The sequence below is a fragment of the Cynocephalus volans genome, chromosome 4 (assembly GCF_027409185.1).
Source record: "Cynocephalus volans isolate mCynVol1 chromosome 4, mCynVol1.pri, whole genome shotgun sequence".
Classification (NCBI taxonomy): domain Eukaryota; kingdom Metazoa; phylum Chordata; class Mammalia; order Dermoptera; family Cynocephalidae; genus Cynocephalus; species Cynocephalus volans.
Window position 1 is genome coordinate 13,719,635 of NC_084463.1, and position 8,671 is coordinate 13,728,305.

The window sequence follows — 8,671 nt, forward strand, 5'->3', positions numbered from 1 at the left end:
ATTTGGACCTACAATAGCCAAATTGTATAATCTGGTAAGATTTATTTATTCCAACTATTGATACCCTAAACTACCTATGCAAAATAATAGAAACATGGGACTTGAAAGAAATTAGGCCAAGAATTAAAAAAGTTAAAATATACCCAGTAGTTTCTATTCTGCTAAGGATTTTTTTTTTTTTTTAAACTACTGTGGGGAACTGATTTTTTTTTCTTATCATGGATTAAAGCTAGTACCCTTTAGTAAAGTGAAATCTGATGCATATCTTACAAGCTAGTTAACATATGATAAGGCTGAGTACTTTTATAACTATGTTCAAAAATTCCTTAACCATTTTTGTTGTGGTTGCTAGTAGTTTCTTTTGTCTTGTTTGATCACAGTAAGGTTAGTATATGTGCTGCCGAAGCGAGCACGATCACAATAAGGTTAATATGGCCAAATGTTCAAAGGAAAAGATTTATTTGTGTGTGTGAATACGTGGAATGTCCCCGTTAGCCATAAGAGGATTTTTCTGATATGTGTATATTTGTAGTTGACAAATGTATTTCATGAAAGTTAGAGATGTTTGGTGAGCATCTGTAATCTCCAAGGATAACATCAATCACAGAAGGCAATTGTCCTCTTTTCCTGCAATTATCCTATTGCCAAAGAGTAAATAATAAGCCAGATGGATCATTGGTTGACTCTGCAGTGTACTTCACATATTCTTATGGTACGAGGATTCTGACTCTTTATATATTTTGGTTAACTTGAAGAATGTGTTGTAGCAGGAAAACACAGCTATCTGTAAAACCTTTGTCTACAGAACTGTTAGAGAATTCTTTCTCTGACAGGAAGTTAATTTTGGGAGGACAGTACATGGAAATTAAGGAAGAAAATGACCACCTACTCATTTCTGTTAGATGAATAGACCTTGTCAGTAGAGGGCAAACTTAATGTTAGTGAATGAATGAATGAATGTGTTTGTAACACACACACCCCCATAACTATGAAAGAGAACAAGGATGTGTGGAAAATTGGGTCAAAAGCAAGAATATGTGAGTGGAAGGGGCCTTAGAAGCTTCTGTTATGTGAATTGCTCCCTTTCGTATATGAGGGTACTTCAAAAGTTCGTGGAAAAATAGAATTAAGAGATAATACAAATCTTTCCATGTACTTTTTGAAGTACCTTTGTATATAACATTATTGAAAAAACAGAAAAGGAATAAAAAATTGTTACTCTCGCTGAAGAGTAATGGGAACATTTCTCTTAAGATTTAACTTCCCGGGCCGGCCCGTGGCTCACTCGGGAGAGTGCGGTGCTGATAACACCAAGGCCCCGGGTTCGGATCCCATATACGGATGGCCGGTTCGCTCACTGGCTGAGCGTGGTGCTGACAACACCAAGTCAAGGGTTAAGATCCCCTTACCGGTCATCTTTTTTTAAAAAAAAAAAAAAAAAAAAAGATTTAACTTCCCAAGCTTTTCTTTTTACTTTTACCTTTTTAAAATCCAGTGAAAATAATTTAAATATTTTCATACTTTTCTGTCCACTGATCTGGGTAATTCATGTGTTCAGCTATAAAACTTATTATGTTCAAGTGTAATATAAGGAAATTCTTTTGTGCCTCTGTTCCTTAATGGCCTCTTCATTCCTGAGCAAGGTAATCAACTGTCCCAATTTTAGCACTGAAAGTCTGACATCCTGGGAAATCCCTCAGTACTGGGCAAACCGGGACAGTTAGTCACTCTAATCCTGAGTGTGAATATTATACTCTAGAGATGTGGATGGGAGTGGGGGTTGGAGAGCATGTAAGAAGTGGGGAAACCGATGAAAATGGAAAGTCCTGAGGTATAAAGAAAACATATGTGAAAATCAGTATGCCAGTGTCTGTGTGCTTGGTAGTGAATGAGTGATTGCTGCATTAGAGATGAATATTAAGTGGACTCCTGCGCTTGCTTCTGCATTCTTCAGTACCCATTCTAAAAGACGAGTTGGGGAATAAGAGGAATGTCATAAGAATTTTGAGCTCCCTTAAACATAGAAGAGCATTCTGCCTTCAGTGGAGGGTTTTGATTCTGATATATTCTTTTTCCTGCTGCAGATAACCTTATTTTAGTTCATAGAGATGTCAACATTTTACTTTCAAGTATAGGGCTTTCATACAACTGCAAATCATTTTAAACGTTTTTTTCCTGTATCTGTAGTTAATACTTAAAGTAAGACTTCCTGTAACTAGGCAGACCAATTTTGGGTTTTACTTTTGCTTTGGTGTCCCTCAGCAAACTTATCTTTCTTCCCTTAGTCTTGTTTTTGGTTTCTTATCTTACAGAGAGGTGTGGGAAATGGAACTGGATAGACTTAAGAATCAGGATGGTGAAATAAATAGGAACATTATGGAAGAGACAGAACGGGCCTGGAAGGCAGAGGTGAGAAGAGCTGATATCTTGAGAGCCTTTATTTTGGGCTTCCAGGTGGTATATAGTTTTGGTATAGTATTAGAAGAGCCAGTAAGCATTTAACTATCTAGGGGTAGCTTTGTGTCTGTAAAATTAATATTGTATGTGTGTGTGTGTGTGTGTGTGTGTGTGTGGTTTCCTTAGATCTTATCACTAGAGAGCCGGAAAGAGTTACTGGTATTGAAACTAGAAGAAGCAGAAAAAGAGGCAGAACTGCACCTTACTTACCTCAAGTAAGTACCTTCCCATTCTAGAGTTTTAATGGTCCTTCAGTCTGTTTCTCTGTTTGTTCTTGTTTTCACGTTTTTGAAGCCATCTCTGTCTGTGCAATAGTAATTGCTCAGTGATTTCTCTTCCCACATTCTAAACTTCATCACTCTCTAACTCTTCCCTTTTATAGATTTAGAATTTTGTACTTTTTACAGTAATTACTTCAAACAGTATCTATTAAGCTGTCAAAGCATAACAATGGTCTTTGGAGATTTGTTTCTTATCAAGTCACTTCTCTTACTGCCATGGAATGTGGAGATCCTGTGGCATTTCCAGGCAGACAGGAACCCTCTCTCTGTGGTTGGTCCTCTTTTTTGAATACCTGGCTTAAAAGATGATGAAGTTAAAGTGAGGCAAAGGACTTAGAATCTTGGGCCTCTCCTGAACCTGCTCCAGCCTCTTCTCTCAAGCCCTAATGGTCAGCTACTGTTTTGCTCTCAGAGAATTGGGAATTGTGCTTTCCTTACTTATGTAAATTCCTGTTGGTTTCTTGAAAGATCAACTCCCCCAACACTGGAGACTGTTCGTTCCAAACAGGAATGGGAGACAAGACTGAATGGAGTTCGGATAATGAAAAAGAATGTTCGGGTAAGTATATTAATAATTAAGTATATTAATCATTCAGTCAGTATTAGTTCATACTTAAACAGTTCTGGCAATAGGGAGGTAACCTTCTGCATTGCTGCTTAGAGCCTATTCTACCACTCTCCTTGTTTTCCTGACAGTGGATGGTGCCCTCTTTCTGGAGAGGCTCACTCAGCTCAGCAGCAAAGGATAATCCTTTCTTTTCTTTTTCTAGGACCAATTTAATAGTCATATCCAGCTGGTGAGAAATGGAGCCAAGCTGAGCAGCCTTCCTCAAATCCCTACTCCCACTTTGCCTCCACCCCCATCAGAGGTAAGAGAGCTAGCTTTGGGGAGTCCACTTTTCTGTGTCAGAGTCAGAGTCTTCTAGTTATTCTTTTTATGAAGATATCGGGACCATCCCTATTCAGTGCAAGAGTTGCTCCTTGGTTTTTACTCCCATTTCCTAAAATTTCTTTTTCTTGTCCCTGACGTGGGTAGAGTGGCATCTGGGTGGCAGTGTCCATCTCATATCAGCAGGGACAGAGCAACACCTTGTTTATCCCAGCTTGGCTTTTGGTCTGTGCCCATGCCTGGTTCATGTCTTGGACACATGGAAAAAATAAAAATAAATAAAATTGGGCCGAGCCCGTGGCACACTCGGGAGAGTGCAGCGCTGAGAGCACGGCGACGCTCCCGCTGCAGGTTCAGATCCTATATAGGAATGGCCGGTGCACTCACTGGCTGAGTGCCGGTCACGAAAAAGACAAAAAAATAATAATAATAAAATAAAAATAAATAAATAAATAAAATTTCTTTTTCTTTCTTTCTCTCATCCTCTACCTCTTCCCCTCTGCAGACAGACTTCATGCTTCAGGTGTTTCAACCCAGTCCCTCTCTGGCTCCTCGGATGCCCTTCTCCATTGGGCAGGTCACAATGCCCATGGTTATGCCCAGTGCAGATCCCCGTTCCTTGTCTTTCCCAATCCTGAACACTGCCCTTTCCCAGCCCAACCAGCCTTCCCCACCCCTTCCTGGCTCCCATGGGAGAAATAGCCCTGGCTTGGGTTCCCTTGTCAGCCCCCACGGTCCACACATGCCCCCTGCCGCCTCCATCCCGCCTCCCCCAGGCTTGGGCGGTGTTAAGGCTTCTACTGAAACTCCCCGGCCCCAACCAGTAGACAAACTGGAGAAGATCCTGGAGAAGCTGCTCACTCGGTTCCCACAGTGCAATAAGTACGTGTCCTTAAGGATTAGTTAAAATATTTTTGCCAGAGAAATGCATATGGGTTAAAATAGGGGAGATTTCATGGGTGTTCTCCATGGGTATAGCATAGAATTTCTCTCCCTCAACATTTTTCTTTCTTAGGGCCCAAATGACCAACATTCTTCAGCAAATCAAGACAGCTCGTACCACCATGGCAGGCCTGACCATGGAGGAACTGATCCAGTTGGTAGCTGCACGACTGGCAGAACATGAGCGGGTGGCAGCAAGTACTCAGGTAAGAAAAGTTACTTGGGAGAGAACTTAGGCCTACTGAGATGTTGGGGAAGAGGCAGTTTTCAGAAAAATTTGGGGTGGGAAGAAGTTGCAGCCAGGAATATCTAGTCTGCTTTCTTCCTTTGCTGAATAGGAAATAAATGATTTCTTCTTGTTACATGCTCTGTTACTCAGACTCTCTTCCCTTACTCTGACAATGTTTCTACCCACAGCCACTTGGTCGGATCCGAGCCTTGTTCCCTGCTCCACTGGCCCAAATCAGTACCCCCATGTTCTTGCCTTCTGCCCAAGTTTCATATCCTGGAAGGTCTTCACATGTAAGACTTTTTTTCTTTGAACACTGGGATATGGAGAAGCTGGAGGTGGGGAGGGAGTGAGTTTACAGGTGGAGTGCTGGAAGAAACTGTCATCTCGTCAGCTGGTTGTTTGCAGCTCTACTGGAAAAATGCAAGTACTTTAGACAAGAGTCTGTATTTGGACTTTTATTTCTTTTGATGTAAAATATTTTTGCTACATGGAAATAATAGATGGTATCACGGGCATAAAAGGCAAGGAGCTCAGAGCTTCCTTACCTTTTGACCATGTCTCATCTGTTCTGCAGGCTCCAGCCACCTGTAAGCTGTGTCTAATGTGCCAGAAACTTGTCCAACCCAGTGAGCTTCATCCAATGGCGTGTACCCATGTGTTGCACAAGGAGGTGGGTAGTACACACCTTCCTCATTTTCTACTTTCTTTTCTAAAAACTAAGATAATTTTTCTTGAACATTTTAATGTGTTGATGCTCATCATTAACATCTAGTCATGTTTTCAGTAAATTATGGCTTAAATATCAGCAGAATTCGGAATACTGTAGCTAAGATCTCAACTCCCAGTTTCTTTTTACACTTTTCCTTTGGGGGACTGGATAAGCAGTTCATACTGGCGCACTAAGTCACTTTCTTGAAAAATTGACAGTAAGAGATATTCCCACATGTATAACCGTTGTTTCAAATGTAGCAAACCTGAGTATGAGATTAGTAACTCCATTAACAGAATAGCTTAAAGGCCTGCCTGTTAGAGATTATCTTCACAGACTGACAAGTCATTCCTATTCTGTTATGTTCCCAGGCAGGATTAAGTCTCTTAGCAGCAGGGATGATTCCTTCTTAACTGTATTGTTTTGTTCATTTTGTTTTTCCAAGAGGTAGAAACTGAATTTACATCTAAATTCTTAGTAGGAAAAAGTCTTGAATAAGATCTGAGATATTAGGAGATGGAAGCTCATCTCAAGCTAAATGAATGATCAAAAGAGGGAGCAAGTCACACTAGACACTCAAAGAAAAGCAGCTTCATGAACACTCTCATTATCTGATAATATTCCTTGCAAAGGGACAGGTTCACCTGTTCTGAAGATTCTTTTGGGCATAAGAGCCACTGAAATAGTCCTTCTAGGGCTGAGCCCGTGGCGCACTCAGTAGCGTGCTGCGCTAGCAGCGCGGCGACGCTCCCGCCGCCGCGGGTTCGGATCCTATATAAGCATGACCGGTGCACTCCCTGGCTGAGCGCCGGTCACGGAAAAAAAAAAAAAAAAAAAAAAAAATAGTCCTTCTAGTCCCCTGCAGTAAATTTTTCTGACCTAGACCTTGGTAAACCTTAATGGCACTCTTTCCTTCCTTCCCTTCATCTTTCTAGATAAACTGAGGTGTGTCTTTTTTTCTTTACAGTGTATCAAATTCTGGGCCCAGACCAACACAAATGATACTTGTCCCTTTTGTCCAACTCTTAAATGACGGACCTGACTGGCAAGGAAGAAGAGGAGAAAATGATGTGAACAGGAAGTGCGGGTTCCAGATTTCTAAAACTCTATATTTATACAGTGACATATACTCATGCCATGTACATTTTTATTATATAGGTAATGTGTGTATAGAAAGTCTGTATTCAGATGTTCGTAATGAAAGTATGTATATTATGCAGAAATAGTCTGTTCCCCCTCATCTTGCAATTCCTTTGGGGGATGCAGATTGTAGGGAAGATGTTTAGTTTGGCCTTGAAATTATGATATCCCTGCCTAGAGCTGTTTTCAAATACAATATAAAAACCATCTAGGAAGCTGCTGTTGCTCTAAGGCCATCCTGCTTTGGTTTGGCTCAGCATCTAGTCCAATTTTTTTAAGGCTCATGTATGCAGATTTGAAGCCTGGTGCTCACCCGCTGTCCAACCAGATGCCTCGCTTACTGAAAGCCTCTGGAAGCCTCGGTATTATTCTAGCCACTCTATTCCAAATGGATAAAATGAGACTGATTTGAGGAAAAAAATGTAACCCTAATAGTTTGACTTTTCATTGAATAATTTACTGTGTTAACGCTCACTAGTTAAACGTAGACATTAGGTTTACAGAATATTCTGTTTTACATCAACAAAATTTACAGTCCGAGAATAACAACATAACCAGGTCCCATTTCCCCCACACCTCCCACAAGCTTTGGTCCGCCCAATTTCCTGGGTAGAAATTAGCACAACCCATAGATTTTTCCTGGGCCAAGCCATCCCTTGCTGCCACACTGATCTGGCAACTAATCAAGCTCTGACTTCAAGGCTAACTTGTGAAGTCCTCATCCCTTCCCATTCACTTCTGGCCTCCTAGTCTAGCTAACCCACTCCCCCATGAAGGTTAAGGCAGTTGGTTCACAACCAAGTTGTTTGGTGACCTTGGGTGAGCTCCAGACAGGCACTGGGGTAAGGTGATGTCTGTGCAAAATTATTTGCAGAATGACCTTGGGATGCTAGGTTTTAATTTTTGAAGGAAGAAAGTTACGGGGGACATGTTTCCTATCCTGGGGAAAATGGAGACCAAAGTGATATGAAGAAAGAATGTTGGATTTCAAGTTTATAAATCATTTGTTCTGTGGATAGCTATGTGATATTAGATCATTTTTCCACCTCTGCTTATTGAACACTTCTGGTTTTTAGGTTTTATACCTGGGAAAGCTGTGACTGTATTAGAGCTTTGAATCTTTTCCTATCCTTTTGTGTTTACACCCATGGGGAATGGCTTCATCTTCCTTCTCTTTTGGAATTAAACAGGTAAAAACCAATTGTTAATCACACACACACACACAAAGGCTCCAGAGGAAGGACATCATATTACCAACAATTAAATTTGTTCTAGTCTGGGGCTGACCCTGTGGCTCACTCGGGAGAGTGCGGCGCTGGGAGCGCAGCAGCGCTCCCGCCGTGGGTTCGGATCCTATATAGGGATGGCCGGTTCACTCACTGGCTGAGCACGGTCACAAAAAAGGACGGAAAAAAAAAAAAATTTGTTCTAGTCTGGGACCTGGAAATGCTTACTGGTACTAGCAGTACATACCAAGGTAGCAAAGACTTTTCCTTTCAGACCCAAGTAAATTCTCTCCTCTCTGTTTTTGTTATTAGTTTCCTTCTTTGTTTTTCATCCTTGCCTTTCAGCTCATGGACAAATTCTTTCGCTTTTTTCTTGCCATACTTTCTCAGGTTTATTGATTAGCATCACTTTAAAGAGCTGGACTTCCGGGGACCTTGACTTCCTGATATCTCCTTGGCATCTTGTAGGGTGATTGAAATGGCCTGAGTACTCGACTCTTTAGAGGTCAGATGACCCACTTTCTTTGGTTAATGAAATATTACTGTCTCCAGTTTGGTAGCTGTCATGAACAGGAAAGGTGGCAGAATGGAAGACCAGTTCCTTTATTCTTTTCATTTGTGGGACTCTTTTCTTAAGATTTTTCTCTCGCCTCAACTTTGCAGCAGCTTTGGGCCACTTGCAGTATTTTTCAGTATCCCCTGAAAATTTACAGATTGGAAATGGTATAAAGAATATTGTTTCAGGGCTGACCTGTGGCTCACTTGGGAGAGTGTGGTGCTGGTAACACCAAGGCC

At 41.2% G+C, this 8,671-nt stretch overlaps 1 protein-coding gene and 1 non-coding gene across 2 annotated transcripts in view; both read left to right on the forward strand.

Annotated features, from left to right (window-relative positions):
• Positions 1-7,668, forward strand: part of RNF214 (ring finger protein 214) — a 41,030-nt gene extending 33,362 nt beyond the window's left edge. Inside the window, exons 7-15 of the mRNA XM_063095684.1 lie at positions 2,313-2,409; positions 2,584-2,672; positions 3,207-3,297; positions 3,509-3,607; positions 4,133-4,509; positions 4,643-4,775; positions 4,987-5,091; positions 5,376-5,471; positions 6,478-7,668. Coding sequence (XP_062951754.1) covers positions 2,313-2,409; positions 2,584-2,672; positions 3,207-3,297; positions 3,509-3,607; positions 4,133-4,509; positions 4,643-4,775; positions 4,987-5,091; positions 5,376-5,471; positions 6,478-6,543 — 1,153 coding nt within the window. The 3' untranslated portion in view covers positions 6,544-7,668. The remainder of the gene's footprint in view (positions 1-2,312; positions 2,410-2,583; positions 2,673-3,206; positions 3,298-3,508; positions 3,608-4,132; positions 4,510-4,642; positions 4,776-4,986; positions 5,092-5,375; positions 5,472-6,477) is intronic.
• Positions 3,757-3,890, forward strand: LOC134377463 (small nucleolar RNA SNORA48). Its single transcript, XR_010023504.1, has one exon. It is a non-coding gene; the product is annotated as a small nucleolar RNA SNORA48 (small nucleolar RNA).
• Positions 7,669-8,671: the final 1,003 nt, after the last annotated feature.